The sequence below is a fragment of the Dermochelys coriacea genome, chromosome 6 (assembly GCF_009764565.3).
Source record: "Dermochelys coriacea isolate rDerCor1 chromosome 6, rDerCor1.pri.v4, whole genome shotgun sequence".
Taxonomy (NCBI): Eukaryota; Metazoa; Chordata; order Testudines; family Dermochelyidae; genus Dermochelys; species Dermochelys coriacea.
Genome location: NC_050073.1, coordinates 80,855,756 through 80,872,047, shown reverse-complemented (window position 1 = coordinate 80,872,047; position 16,292 = coordinate 80,855,756). Strand labels below are relative to the sequence as shown.

General features: G+C 38.6%; 1 protein-coding gene across 1 annotated transcript in view; it reads right to left on the bottom strand.

Annotated features, from left to right (window-relative positions):
• NPAS3 (neuronal PAS domain protein 3) overlaps nt 1–16,292 on the bottom strand; it is an 888,972-nt gene that overhangs the window by 9,711 nt on the left and 862,969 nt on the right. The window contains 1 exon segment of the mRNA XM_038407448.2: nt 715–862. Within this exon segment, the coding sequence (XP_038263376.1) occupies nt 715–862 (148 nt within the window).

The window sequence follows — 16,292 nt, the reverse complement described above, 5'->3', positions numbered from 1 at the left end:
TAGGGGTTTCTCTCTCTGTGACCAGAGAGTCCATCCTGGACCTTAGAAACCATCCCATTGAAAATGTACTCAAAATCATGAGTCAAACTGAAATGTTTTGGCTTCGACAACATAGCATATTTTGACAATAAAAAAGTTTTGTCAAAAATGTTCCAACCAGCTTTACTTAACACGCTTCTTCTTCTTTTATTTATTTTTTTCCACCTTTCAAGGTGAGTACTGCCTTAATACCTGTCATTGCAAGAAGGCATATTGGAATGAAGATCACCTTTCCAAGAGACATGTCTGTAATGTCCCAGGAAGATCACCTTCAGATGTCAGACCAGGATTTTGCAATAACCAAAGAAACCACTGCTTAAAAATCCATCACATGTTTTATAACAAGCCCAGTGCATGGTGGGCCAGGTCTTTGGGAGTTTCAGCTTGTGCTGGGTTGAATTCAAGGCAATGGAGGCCTGCAATAAAACTGATGGAGGGTTACTTTAATACGAACATAGCATAATCATTCAAGAAGTTCCCAGTAACCTGAGATTTGACAGATGTCTTAATAACTTCCACCAGAAGGAGCTGGTTCTGAGCACGAACAGATGAGAAAGCTCATCTCATATTAACTTTCTGTAGTTGCTATTGTTTTTCTTTTTACTCTATATCTTTCAATGTGAGTCAAGTAACAGAGACAGAAATTCAAATAAAGGAAGTGACTGAAACTTATACCTAAGAAGGTAATTGACCCAGATGATATTCTTCTCATTTGCGTTCTTGGCATTGATAGCTATGGTAGCACTGGACTGTATCCAGATGTACCCTCCATTCTTCTGCATCCAGCGGTAATATTTAGTTACACACTGACCCTTATTCAGCACTGGGAAGAAAACAAAAAGGACAATAAATATTGTGTTAGTATCCTAGTAAAATAATGTTCATCTCTACAATTCCCAATGTACAGAAATGGAACGCACTTGGTCCGTTTTGTATGTTCAATGCCGAATGCCAGTAAGATGACAAATAAGTTCAACTATTTACTAGTGCATCAGTGGAGAATCCTGGGCTACAATCATTTGGAATAAGTCTTTAATCAGTTTTTGGGAGCTCCAATGTGAGAGGAAGAGCAAAGGGGACTACAAATCTCTGTGGCCCACAAAATACCTAATGCTGCCTGGTTATTTTCAGTGCATTTGACAACAAATTGTAAAAAAAAAAAAAAAAAAAAAAAGTATGTGATTTATTCATTGCTCGCAGGTAGAACTCTTTGAGAGTCTGGATATTTGAAAGGTTTGGGAAGATACTCTACCCTGTTCTTTGATCATTTCTCCTTATTGCAGGAGATATCATCTACTGAACTTATATATCTGTTTCTTTTGATCTTGTCAAACAGAATTTACAGTTCGCAGATGAACCAAATCTTCATTGGTCAGCAGGGGGAAGTTCCTGGGAGACTTTGCTTAATACTGGAGCAAAATAAATCTACCAACAGATTGCAAAAGAACTGTGGCCTAAGGGAGGTGCTGAATTGACTTTTGGTTAGAGTCAAGCAGAGTGACAACTCTCTGCAGGGCCTGAAATATAACCAGGAATGGAGAAGAAGTAAAAATAATCAGTAATGTGAAACTGTGATATTAGATGCCCACAGAAAGAGAGTTTAAAAAATACAGAAGTTTAAAATAATTCTCTAACCACAATGTTACCCAGTCAAAATTGCTTTGATTTGTATCTGATTCTTCTTTTATAATACAGAAATAATAAGATGCTTATCTTTCATGGAAATAAAATACTTTATACTGGCATTATTTTAAAGAATGCCTAGAATACTTCCATCTGGATATTATTACTCCAGTGCATATTCTGCTTGTCTGTATTTTCTGTTAATCCCAGGAAGCTTTGCGCACTAGAGGGCAGTGTGCATTCATACACACCTTCTGCTTTTGGCATGCCCTTGTCTCTGTCTGCTAAAATGAAAAACCTCTAACTGCTGTAATAAATTTGGCTAAATTAGCTGCTAAATGGTTATCTCAAGTAATATGTATTTGCATTAATCATTTTGCTCTAAACCAGAACAAGCCAGAGTCCTAAAGACGTAGTAAATTCATATTGTCCATTTAATTACGGCTAATAAGTGCTTCATATACAATAGTTTCATGAAGTACATTTTGATTTTTTTGGAGGAGGGAGGGGAGGAAGAAAAAAGTCACTTTGGAAAATGTTGTTGAAGTTCCTACTATAGAGTCACAAATGACACGTCAGAGCTTTCAAGTTAACCAAATGTATATCCCCCAAATTATCTATATGTCTCTATCTGTATTTAAAGCCATATAATTATACATTTAAAGAGAAAAATACACACACACACATACTTGCGTATCTTAATGCAACTCAAAAAAACTTTGTAAAATATTAAATTTTTAAAAAGTTAAAATAGGAGCATGTCTGACAGTGAATTTCAAACATAAGTCAGTTTTCCTCTGTAATATCAGCAAATATGTGCAATTTGGGCTATGGCATTTTGTAAACAAGCTAAAGTTGCCTACACTTCTGCATTTATTTCCAACAGGAGGCTCCCTCAGGTTCCCCACATTTTGTTTTTGTATTCAAGTGTAAGTTTCAAGCTTTCTGCTACGGTGATTCAGAGGATACAAAACTGCATGGTGAAGCAGAAAGCAGGTAAAATATTAACTACTTACTATACAGCTTTTCTGTCAAACCATTGTTGCATGCAATTTGAGATGCAATTTTATGCAAATTATCCCAGCTTTGTAATTGTTATTAGTTACGTTCTGAGGTGAGAACTCAGGGAGGAATGGGGGAAAAAAAAACATCGCTTAAAGTTTTACTTTGTTAAAATTTTCCATTTCAGTAAAATAGTAAATTCCAAGGTATCCTTGTCAATAGCTAATGATGAAATTAATATCCCTGGAAAGCTAGAAAATTAAGACCATACAGGTGTATGGAGGATAGAGTGAAATCTATCTAAACTTGTAAATAATAATAATTAATTGATTACCTTCCACTTCTATAGCAGCTGCCACCTGAAGAGCTCAACATGCTTTAAAAATATTAAAGAATTAAGTCTCACAAATACCCTCACACCTTGGCTTTTACAGATTGGAAACCGAGGCTGTAGGAGGTTCAGTGATTTGCTCAAGCTCATATAGGAATGCTGTGGCAGAGCCAGATCTCTTAGCTCTTTCTGTTCCATTCCTGAATCACGAGACCTTTCTTTTGCTGAGTACTGGGTTGTTTGTACCACTCAGAAAGTCTGAATCATGAGCAGAATGGGGCTTATTTGCCTCTTCATTTCAGAACTATGGGGAAAAAAGGGCAACATTAAAGCCTTACAAAAAGCACACCTTGATATGAAGAGGTGTTTGCCTTTCCGAAACTTTCAGCACACAGAAGAAAACACCGTGACACTGCAGTCACATGCAAACCTTTCTGGCTCTTCCAGAGCTCATGCACCAGCCCTGCTGTGCTGAGAGGAGGCTGCTATGAATATGAAGAGTATTTGGGACACTGACATGAAAATGAGGCTTCCAAGCATCCCACCTAGCTTGAGAATTCCTACTGTATCCCAGCACCTTCTCCACTCCAGGGTTTGGCCAGGCCAGGCCAGGCCAGGCACGGAACCAAAAACACGTGCTTCTTTTTTCATCTGCAAATGTTTCAGATGAGAGATTTGTAAACATTAAGAACATATACTGAAAGAAAGACCAGGACACAAGGTATTTTTCTCTATAGAGTCTCACTGCAAAACCAGCACGATTTAAACTGTGCCACAGAGTGCTAGATTTTAGGTCTTACAGCTTCTTTCAAGTTCATTAGATCCCCCATACCTAATCTGAATGATATTTCTGTAGCCTGTAAATAAGAGCCAGACATCTGATGAGACAGAAAGCAGAAAGCATTGAAACATCTACTGGTCTATGTTATTTTGCAGCTGTTGTTTTCCCCAGGTTTAGATTTAGAAACCAGATGATGCGATTGAGGAAATGTGTAACACATTTTAAATTAGAACACCAGTTTTGGAAGTAAAAATGAAAAATCGATTTAACTAATTAGTAACTGAATCATTACTGATCTGTTTTTTTTTTTTTTTTTTTTTTTTTTAAAGTTTTGCCTTTTCAGAGACAGAGGGAATTAATTATCAAATTAATGAATTTGAAAATAAGTAAAAATAAATATATAAAAATTCAGCCAAACCTAAACTGTGGCTGGAAAGTTATATGTAGTTAAAAGCAAAAAAGTTATGGGCTATCTGTTTAAGCTTAACATAAACATTTTAAAAAAGTAATGTTATTTGGTCCAAGATACAGTCCTTATCTAGACAAGTTCTCATTGAGGATTAGGAGGAATAAGCCCTGTATTTCTGTACATTGACAAAGTCCAAATAGTTTTAAATATGGATTTTCTATTTCCTATTTTAAAATGTGCATGTAGTGCCCAATCCTGCAAACACTGAAGCATGTGTGTAATTTTACTGACGTGAAAATCTAAAGGACTGGTCATTTGAGTCAATAAGACAGCTCACACAAGTAAAGTTACATGTGCTTAATTGTTTGCAGATTTGGGTCCAGATGATGTACTGTCTTGTTGGAAGAGCTCAACAAATGACCCTTCTCTTAGAGGCTGCTTCTACTTTGCCTGTACCCATGTAACTCTCTTTGATATTAGTGGGAGTTACACATGTATGGGAGAGAGAAGAAAAGACCTTTTGTGGATAACAAATTGTAGAGAAATGATGGTAAATCTTGGATAATCCTTTTAGCATTAGATTTTGGCTTAATAGTTGGTATAAATAATTTTACAAGAGGGAAATCATCAGTGTCAATGTGGACAGTGGAATGGAACCCCCCCCACCAGAAGTGTGTGTGGGCAAATAAAAAAAGTTTAATTAAAAGAAAATTAAAAAGAGCTAACATTTTAGAACAAATGACCTTTATATCAGCTATACATGTCTGTTCCTTAAAATGGTGGATGCTAAGTTTTATTGAAATTTGTTTAAATGCTATCTAATTATTTGGTCTGAGCTCAGTGGTTAGCATGGATGTAATATACAGTATGTTTCACAAAGAATTTTAAAAAATCTGACTCTAATTTCTCTAAGTACAAATATATTGATATGTACGCAGCTCCCAACAGAGGGATTTCAGTTTTGCCTGGAGTTTTGAACACAGCAATGTACTTGTAGTGAAATGGGGGTGTGGGGGAGGGACAGGGGGAAGAAGCTAGTATTCTTTGGAGGAACATAATTTCATTATCAAATCAAAATAAATCAGTACATGGTTGTCTTCAGAAATATGGTTTAAAAAAACAAAACCAAAAACTTTTTTTCCTGTAAGGATGTTCTGAGAAATCAAAGCCAAAGCTTTTAAATAGTGAGTGAATTGTATTTTAAAAGAAGGAAGTAGTCTACTTCAGTTTGAAGAGGAGATAAAGAAATCGTATATCAAAAGTAGCCTTTTATGGAACCTTCTTACAAAGGGACATTTTACTAGTGTGCTTATGCATTTAAATATTACAGTAAATTGTATATTCAGGTAAGTATGGAGTAAATAGGAAATGATGAGATTATTATACAGTTAACACTGCGTATTCATACAGCCTGACAAAGAGGCTCATTATAATTGGGGAAAATATCGAGGCTAAATCTGCAGTGGTAGTCCCCCTCCTCCTTGGGATACCTTAATCAATAACTGTGTAGTATTGATGCTGAAGTCCTTCTGCTGTGAACTCATAAAAATATTTTTAATGTATTGCGGGGGAAGAAAACTCTGTACTTAACACCACAGTTGGATGCTTAGCTGTAGCCACCAGTTCTCTTTCTACATTCACAAAACTGGCAGACGAAACATGAAAAGGAATACTGACTCTTTAATCTCCACTTCTCCACCTAAGGCCCAAGGCAAACTGACAGAGTAACTTCATTCTGGAAACAGAGTTGTTGGTTTTTTTTTAAAGAAAAGTCTGGATTACTTTTCTTCTGCTTTTGAAAACTGTGGGCTATAGGGGAATGAACCTGGCATAGACTTAAAACAAGAACAAGTTTCTTTATCTGAAAAGTTACAGTCCTTGATGCTTACAGGAAGGTCATTTTCAAAACTCACAGGGAAAACAGCATTACAGCCAGAAAGAGTGCATTAAGTGCCTTATTTGCTTGAAACAGAGATAGTTTTTCATTTATAACTGCTCATAGGATCAACTGAGCCTTTGATGCTGTAGATATTTTTCTATAGATTTTGCAATTAGTTAGATGTTTTAAATAGTAGGCATCCATAAATTGGTTTTTAGCAATAAAAAAAGCACTGAGTAATATTTAACAAAGTTAAATGATGTTTGATACTTAAACTGAGTTATGGGCTAAGAGGATGAAAGACCTGTATATGCTCTATGAGCAACCACATATATCTATGTAATTCTCCCCAAACAATTTGATTTACTATCTAATACACAGGGGAGGGTTAGGGTGGGGTGAAGGTTGGGGAAGTGTGCAAGGAATTCTTACAGACACATTCTCTGCACGCCAGGTTAAAGGATAATGCAGCTAGCATAGGGAAGAATTCTGCCTCTCTTGTGTCTGATCCCTCCCAGAGGTCCCCCTGGGGTCATGTGGCTCCACACTTTCAACACTAAATGGCACAATTTGGCCCTTAGCGATTTGTAATCTCACAAGAGATTTCCCCCTTCCCCAAAATACATTTACAGTGGATTAAGAAAACAGCAGTTCAGTAAGGCTTTTAAAAAAATCTTTACCCGTCTTCTTCATGGCATGACATGAGAATGCAGCACAGGGCTGGAAAAGTCTCTTCTCTGTGTTGTACAGCACCTAGCATAATGGGGCCTTAATCTTCATTGAGGCTTTCAGTTGCTATCACAATATAAATATTTGCTAAGAGAAATAACAGCTGGTACAGTTCCAGTAGGAACTCTCTAAAGCTAAGGGCATAACTTCCAAAGGCAGAGGGAACTGATAGTTTGTGTTTTGAAAAGAAAATTCTGGCTTGATAATACCCAAATTTCCATCCAACTGCTTGGTTCATCTGTAATAAATCTTTTAAACCTATACAAATTTCATTCTAAAAATGTTAAGATGTGGCCATCAAACTGTTATTTGCTGCCATATTAAGGGATATTGTCTTTTCCTGATTCATGGGGAAGTTACACATCTAAATCCCTGTGAAACTAGATAAAAGTAAGGATAAGCACTCTGTACAGATAAAATAAAAGCTAAACCAGACCTTTTCTCAAAGCTTAAACCAAAACTTTTAGGAGGGTTGAAAATATTTATTTACCTTTTTTAAAACACAGTTTTTCATTTTTTGGCTGCTCTTTGTTTCCTGGTTGTGGGACGAGCTAAAATTAGAGATGGGTCAGATCCAAACTTCAGAGAAATTTGATCCTGATTAGTTTCCAAACTTTGTGGCTCAGGTCCATTTCTAGCCAAAATATTGTGAGAACAGTCTCTCACTCTATGTATCTAGCCAAACAAGTAACTTGAAATACTGGACATTCCACACAAATATTTGGGTACTTATCCTAACTGATTCAAACCCTGAACCTCTGAGAACCACCCCTACAAATTTAGAGATTTTGATCTCATTTAAATCCACAGTATCTCAATGGAGTTAATGGAGACATTTTGGTTTATACCAGTTTAAATGAGATCAGAATTTAGCTTTCAGTTCATGGTACCGGTTCAAAAATGTAGAAAAACAGCAAAACTTTTCTCTTGTTATAAATTACGATATAGATATACAACCACCCACTGAGACTTACAATATGCGTATCAGAATTCTATCCTATGGCTTCAGGTTTTAGGAGAAATAAATGTTGTAGTGCCTGCAGACATTAATTTACTGCCTAGCATCCAGAGCCATTTATTTAATTTATTTACTTTTGACATTATCTCCTTTTAAGTGCTTCACTTAGCTGAGAATGTTTCTTGGACACTATTTGATTGCAGGAAAATTCATTCTGTTTGTTTGTATGCCTCTGTATATGGCTTAGTCTCTCTTCACGTGATCTTGCCTGCTCGGATGAACTATTGTTCAAGAGCAAATTTGCTGGATAACACCTTAAACTAAAACATTTATGATGAAGTTAGAGTCAAGCAGAGATGTTTTATAAACTGAGAAGGAAAAATGAATAGAAATGAATGTACAGACCTACATTTTTCTAAATGATGAATGTGGTTGTTAATAAACTGGATTGAATAGTGAATACTCAATTATTTAGCCTTCTGTAACTTTTCTCATTTCTCATGATTGTCAGGCTCTCCTTGATTTTTAAAACTTTAATCTTGCCATGAAGTGGCTCCCCATTTCCTATTGCTGAAACTGTCCTTTGGAAACCCAAACTTGCTCTGAGCACCACTTCAGACATAGCTTCTATTAACGGTAATGAAATTTATACATCCAAACTCAGGAGAAAATATAGAGTGTTATATTGTAAGTCCCAGATCTAAATTCTGTTCTCAGCTACCACCGTGCAACTTGAGTAAAGAAATTAGGCCTCAGTTGCTAAAGCAGCTAAAGTCCCCTCCCCCTGCCCACTAATATTAATGTCTGCCATACAACATTGCGTGGCAAAAATAAAGATTTGAGAACTTAACCCTCTGTGACAAATACGTGTATAAAACATACATAGCTATATCAGATATTGATAGCAGGGCAGATGGAAGCTTCACAAGAGCTAGTTCACTGATGAATGCAAGACAGCAGAATAGCAGAAGTTTAAATATATATATTTTTAAACTACACTGATTGAAGGTAAGATGGTTTAAGGGGAAAGTACTGGTCTTTCACATCTGGGACCAGAGTCCATGTTCAGGTTGTGGTACTGAGTGAAATGAATTTAGTTATTTCAGCTCAATCCCCAGAGGAAGAGAGTCCAGATAAAACCACCTCTACACTTACTGTGGTATATCACAGCTGGCAGTCTCTTATTTATCCCAAATGAATGCCAACCTCACCTTTTAACCACAACATAGTATCATGCCACATTTTGCAGAAAAGCTACGTTAGATTTTTTTGGAAAGTTTATTGCTTTTTTTTTTTTAATTTAAATTACTTGTGCCTCTAAAAAGAAGTTGCCTTATTACTTGGGCCCTACCAATTTCACGGTCATGGGTATTTTAAAAATCGTAAATTGCATGATTTCAGATATTTAAATCTGAAATTTCATGGTGTTGTAACTGTGGGGGTCCTGACTCTAAAGGGGTTGCGTGGAGGCCACAAAGTTATTGTGGGGGGGGGGGTCCATGGAATTGCCACCCTTACGTCTATGCTGCCTTCAGTGCTGGGTGGCTGGAGAGTGATGGCTGCTGGCCAGGAGCCCAGCTCTTAAGGCAGCACTGCTGCCAGCAGCAGCGCAGAAGTAAGGATGGCCTGGTATGGTATTGCCACCCTTACTTCTGTGCTGCTGCTTCAGAGCTGGGCCCTCAGTTAGCAGCTGCCACTTTCCAGCTGGCCAGCTCTGAAGGCAGCAGAGAAGTAAGGATGGCAATACTGCAACCCCCACTACAATAACCTTGTGACCGTCCCATGACTCCCTTTTCTGTTGGGACCCCCCAATTTGAGAAACACTGATGTCCCCTGTGAATTCTGAATAGTATAGGGTAAAAGTAGACAAACAATCAGATTTCAACAGAGGAAACCAGATTTCACAGTCTGTGAATTTGGTAGGGCCCTGCTTATTACCATGAGTCCATTGCTACAGCTCTCAGGGAATGAAAAAGTAGCACTAATTTTAAATCTCTAAAAAGTAAATAAAATAGCTTTTCAAAAAGTCAGGATGCCATGATCTTAAGGACCAATATCTAGCAATCTTCTAGGGTTAAGAACAAATGCTTTGTATATTTGGAAGGGAGAGTCTCAGTTTCCCAACGAGTTACAGACCTGGATGTCAGCCCAAATGGTTAGCAATTAAAAATGATATTTCTCCAGAACTGGCCACATTGCTCATGAGAGACAAAGCCACAACTGATTTGTACCAGTCCTCCCAAACAAGTGCCAACAAGACCTATTTGCCACACCATCATGTATTTGTTATAGGCTACACCATATTTTACAGAACAAGTACTTAAGAGAGTTTATTTTTTTATTGTCACTATTTTTATATTGTTGTACCTGTAAAGCCAGTCTCCCTTAATACCATGGGTTCAACTATCCAGGCCTAGGAAAGAAGAACACTTATCACTAATAGATGGGCTAAAACTCCTTTTCTAACCATTTTGGTCACAAGAAAATGAACATTAAACCTGTCACTAGCCAAGACTGAACACTGTCCATTCTGTATCTCAGACCAGTGTAATTTTGCAGGAAAATTCAGCAATTAGGGAAAAACAGAAAACAGTTTTGTGGCAAGGACTCCTGGACCCCCAAAATCTTTTTAAAATGCCATCTGATTGACGTGGCTTAGAGGTCTGTAATGTAAGAAACAGTCACAGTAGAAATGGTTTTGTGGCCAGAGTGCAGGTGAAGTTGTAAGAGATGCACAATAAATGCTGTCATTCACACGGCTCTGAAATTTAATGTGGTTCTGCAGTTTATCACAAGCATACACTTCTCCAATAACCAGTTTTGCAGAAACATGTCAAAATATAAATTCACCTTTAGTCTGGAAAATTTCAGCTCAAAGAGAATTTTTTTTTTTAGATGATTAAGGGCAACTGATAAAGCAGTGAAGTTCTGAATAGAAGTAGGAATTCAACCTTCATTAGAAACTGCTGTAATAAATAGCAGAAACATAGTCAATATTGCATGCATGTTTTTAATGTAAAATGGGACAAAAGCTTGGGTGTAAATTTCACTTGTCTAATGGGCAGAGATATGACCATATTGCAGTGATGTCACAGGAGAACTCTACTCTTCTTTCAATACAAAAAGCCCTTCAGAGATGGTGTTGTAGGCAGAATTCAAACAAAGCCTCCCCAAGGTTTTGATAATGCAGTTGGCCAATCTACCAGACTTTTTTCCCCTTGTCTTCTTTTGCAGTTTTCATTTTTATGAGAAATTACTGAATACAGCTAAATATACAGTTCAGTATTCCCTTTGTTTCAGTGGCTAATGACAAATGCATGGAAGACATCTTGTGTTGCCTAGGCTGGCAGGGCATTTACGTTGATTGATGCTCTGCTATGAAAAAAAATGAGCTATGAAGGAATTACAATAGAAAGTCTACAAACTGAAATGGGGATGTACTAATTAGCGCTGCATTAAACAGTTAGATTTGATTTGGAGATGAAATAGCATTAGGAGTGAATTTACTGGGTTATTGATGCAAACTATATTTTAGACATCATGCGACATAACTGTATATCACTTTGCTGGAAAAGGCAAAAAATTACTATCAAGAAACAGCAGATTCAGGTTCAGCAAACTAATGGCTTAAAGACACTAGAGGTTTAGCCTTGTAGAGTCCTGTTTTATTTACCATTCAAAAGAGCTGATGCTGCTGGTAAGCTAAAAAAAAATAATGTTGTCCCACAGCGCACAATTAGCCTGCGAAACTCATTGCCACAAGATACCATTAAAGGCAAGTGTTTATCAGCATTCAAAAGACAATTGGATATTTATATGGATAATAAGAATATCCATAATTACAATAGCAAGAACCTCTTACGACCAAGAATTTTGGCTCATGTTTCGTGACACAAGTCAACCACTAACTCATGGAGGCTAGGAAAAAATATTTTTTTCCATGGGCAGCTTATCCCATAACTGCCTACTGCAGAGTTTCTTGCACCTCTCTCTGAGGCAGATGGCACTGGTCAGCATGAGGAACAGGATACTGGACTAGATAAGCCAATGCTCTGATCTCATACGCAATCCCAAATAAACCTGTGCCTGAGACAAAAATAACAGCTCCTGGATCTCAGAGGTAGTGCACTCAGCAGTAGCCACTGCTATCACCTTTAAGAACATGTGGTAGCATGTGCTTCCTTTGTCTTGCACGAGCTCACTTGTGCAAATGAAGGGCTCCCACAGCTCAGTGTTTCTAGCTATGCCAACGGTACCAGACTCCTGACTCTTCTGCTTGTGTAACCTCCTGAGGTTACAAAAGCAGAAGACACAGGAGTCTGGTGCAGGGATTGCTTGGCTCTTCAGCCAGGGCACCCTTTCCTTTTACTTGTGCCCCTAAAGGGCTAGGAAGAATGGTCTTGTGCTTAAGGCTAAGGAACCAGGAGATCTGGAATCAATTCCCGTCTCTGCCACAGACTTCCTGTGCAATCTTGGGCAAGTCACTTAGGGTGGGAGTCACAAAAGCACTTAGGTGCCTAAGTCTGGGGTTAGCTGTTGAAGTCCCAGTTTTAGGCTCCATTGGTATCCAAAAAACTCCTGCTGAACACTGGCGGTGCCTAAACTCACTTGGCACCTAAATTTTCAGTGTAAAAGCTAGCTGGGTGTGTAAGTTGCTGCCTTGGCATGTGCACTGTTGCCTCGCTGTCAGCATCTGGACACCTCTCTCTTGCTTAAGTCTCAGAATGATCCACAAAGCTGGGAGGACAGGTGTTTGACCCTGGGTGGGGCCCCATCCAATAGGCATACTCAGAGGTTGCCTACAGATCGAGTCACATCTGAAACCTAGCTGGATGAGGAGGAGGTGGTGCCCACCTTATCACTTTTAGCCCAGTGGTTAGCACACTCAACTGGGACGTGGGAAACCCAGGTTCTATTCCTCCTGCTAGGAGGAAAAAGGATTTGAACAGTAGTCTTCCGCCTCCCAGGAGAGTGCTCTAAGTACTGAGTTACAGGGATAGTCTGTATCTCTGTCTCTCCTGTTGGAGCTGTTCTGCTGTGCATAAACAATTAAAGAGTAATTTGAGCAATAGGACTTGCCCCTGGGTCTCCCACCTCCCAGGTGGGTCCCTAACCACCCACTATAGAGTCACTCTCATTCTTTCTCTCTGTGGCCCAGTGGAACAGCTCTGTGCTTCAGTTACTCATCCGTAAAATGGGCAAAATATTTTGCAACAAGGGTGTTGTCAGGATAAATTCATTAATGTCTGCCTGGTGCTCAGATAGTGTGATGATGGCTTCCATACTTAGCCAGAATCTAGACACTAACTTTAAATAATTACAGAAATATGTGATTTGAGCTATATAATGATAGTGGCTTAGAAGTAATTACGAGGGAGTAAGATTGCAAAACAAAAACTGTTTAAGTGTTAAAACCAGACATAGCTTTATTTTTTTCAATACAGAACAAATCTGTTTTCTTTATATGCTCTCTTTTACCAGTCACTTAATTTGATCCCGATTTCCCCTTATCTCTTGTTCCTTCTGACTGCTGCGTCACCGCCATTTCCAGCCAAAAGGGCATACTAATGTCACTCTCTCAAGTAGATGACCACGTCAGCCTATGGTTTGGACAAGCAGGTTACTGTGCAAACAGTTATGCAGTCCACCATCTTTGCAATGCCTATAAACCAAAATGTACTACACTGCCATCAGATTGCCAAGGCTGGCTTGGTTAAAGGATGAGCTAAACATCAGACATTCTATCACGCTAATTTAGAATCAGTCTTGCTTCTTAGTGATGATAATAAACTTGTACAAAAAAGAGATTCATTTGTATATTTTAGCATTTTACTTCAGTCATAGAATGCAAAACCTAACATTGGAATCAGTTTGATTTTTTTTTTTTGTGATTGAAGATATTAAGCACTACAAGAGCATTGAAATTTCGATCTGATTAGGATCAAAATTTCTCAGGAACAAACCACTTCTTTTTTTCCCCCTACAGTTTTACTAATTGTATGCTACTTGACACTGTGGAGTTATTCCACAGCATGATGGTAAACTATGTGAAGTGTATTTAACTGTTAGGAATGATCACCTCATTCTATTTGTTTTTCATGTGTTTGAGGTTATTAAGAGAACCAAAAATTATAACTAATGTGCGTGAGTTAAAAGGGTTAGTTCAACTGCTGCTGGTAGGATAAATCACAAAGCAATATTTTGTATGCCAATAGGACTTTCTTACTGAAGAAGCACAAATAAATCATGAATACATGACTGATTTTAAAGCTGATTGGGGGACAAGATCCTTTGAAAAACAGAGGAGTGGTGAACAAGGTAAATGTGGAGTGGTCTATTTTCAGAAAACTTAGATTATTCCAACTACTAGAAACCAGAAAAAAGTAGATCAGAGAGAATGCTACCAAACGTATTCATCAGAGACCTTTGCTTTATGGGAAATGAACTGCCCTTGCTCACTGTTTCTGAGGAATTCTATTTCTTATAGCCGTAAATCAAATCATGAAGAAATAGGATGACGTTTTGCCAAGCAAAATCTGAGGATGACAAGTATCTTTTTTGTCAGTGTCAGGTTTCTGAATTTAGACCTCAATTAGGATTCCAAAATGAAAAAGCACTTATTATATACCAATATATGCAATGCTTGTGACAGTGTTCTTACAAGCCATATATTCATTTTCAAATTCTAGTACAGTGTCCTACATTTGTCCAAGAGTATATTCATGGCTTCCTCCAGAGGTCTTGACTTTTCTATATCCTGTCTGGTTTTCCAGCCAGAAAATACTTGATGTAACTGTTCAGTGAACATCATTAATTTTTTCAATTAATTGGGGACATATGCCTCAGCAGTATGTGACATCCATTCATTCTTAGCAACAAAGAGACTTCTTGAATCAGAAAGGGGCAGTAGCAAGCATCAGTGCAATAAGAGTGGCAAGTGAAGAAAAGCTTCTGCACAGGGTAAAGTGTTACACACTATAGAGCAAAAAGAAAAGGAGTACTTGTGGCATCTTAGAGACTAACAAATTTATTTGAGCATAAGCTTTCGTAAGCTACAGCTCACTTCATCGGATGCATTTGGTGGAAAATACAGTGGGGAGATTTATATACACACAGAGAGAACATGAAACAATGGGTTTTATCATACACACTGTAAGGAGAGTGATCACTTAAGATGAGCCATCACCAGCGGGGGGGGGGAGGAGGAAAACTTTTCATGGTGACAATCAAGGTGGGCCATTTCCAGCAGTTAACAAGAACATCTGAGGAACAGTGGGGGGTGGGGTGGGGGGGAGAAATAACATGGGGAAATAGTTTTACTTTGGAAAACCTTTCATGGTGACAAGCAAGGTGGGCCATTTCCAGCAGTTAACAAGAATATCAGAGGAATAGTGGGGAGTGGGGTGGCGGGGAGGAATAACATGGGGAAATAGTTTTACTTTGTATAATGACTCATCCGCTCCCAGTCTCTATTCAAGCCTAAGTTAATTGTATCCAGTTTGCAAATTAATTCCAATTCAGCAGTCTCTCGCTGGAGTCTGTTTTTGAAGTTTTTTTGTTGAAGGATAGCCACTCTCAGGTCTGTAATCGAGTGACCGGAGAGAATGAAGTGTTCTCCGACTGGTTTTTGAATGTTATAATTCTTGACATCTGATTTGTGTCCATTTATTCTTTTACGTAGAGACTGTCCAGTTTGACCAATGTACATGGCAGAGGGGCATTGCTGGCACATGATGGCATATATCACATTGGTAGATGCGCAGGTGAACGAGCCTCTGATAGTATGGTTGATGTGATTAGGCCCTATGATGGTGTCCCTTGAATAGATATGTGGACAGAGTTGGCAATGGGCTTTGTTGCAAGGATAGGTTCTTGGATGAGTGGTTCTGTTTTGTGGTGTATGGTTGCTGGTGACTATTTGCTTCAGGTTAGGGGGCTGTCTGTAAGCAAGGACTGGCCTGTCTCCCAAGATCTGTGAGAGTGATGGGTCGTCCTTCAGGATAGGTTGTAGATCCTTGATGATGCGTTGGAGAGGTTTTAGTTGGGGGCTGAAGGTGATGGCTAGTGGCGTTCTGTTATTTTCTTTGTTGGGCCTGTCCTGTAGTAGGTGACTTCTGGGTACTCTTCTGGCTCTGTCAATCTGTTTCTTCACTTCAGCAGGTGGGTATTGTAGTTGTAAGAATGCATGATAGAGATCTTGTAGGTGTTTGTCTCTGTCTGAGGGGTTGGAGCAAATGCGGTTATATTGTAGAGCTTAGCTGTAGACAATGGATCGTGTGGTGTGATCTGGATGAAAGCTAGAGGCATGTAGGTAGGAATAGCGGTCAGTAGGTTTCCGATATAGGGTGGTGTTTATGTGACCATCACTTATTAGCACTGTAGTGTCCAGGAAGTGGATCTCTTGTGTGGACTGGTCCAGGCTGAGGTTGATGGTGGGATGGAAATAACCTGGTGGCTGAACTTTGTGTCTTTGTCCTCACCCATAACTATTTCACATTTGGGGACAATGTATACCTTCAAATCAGCGGCACTGCGATGGGT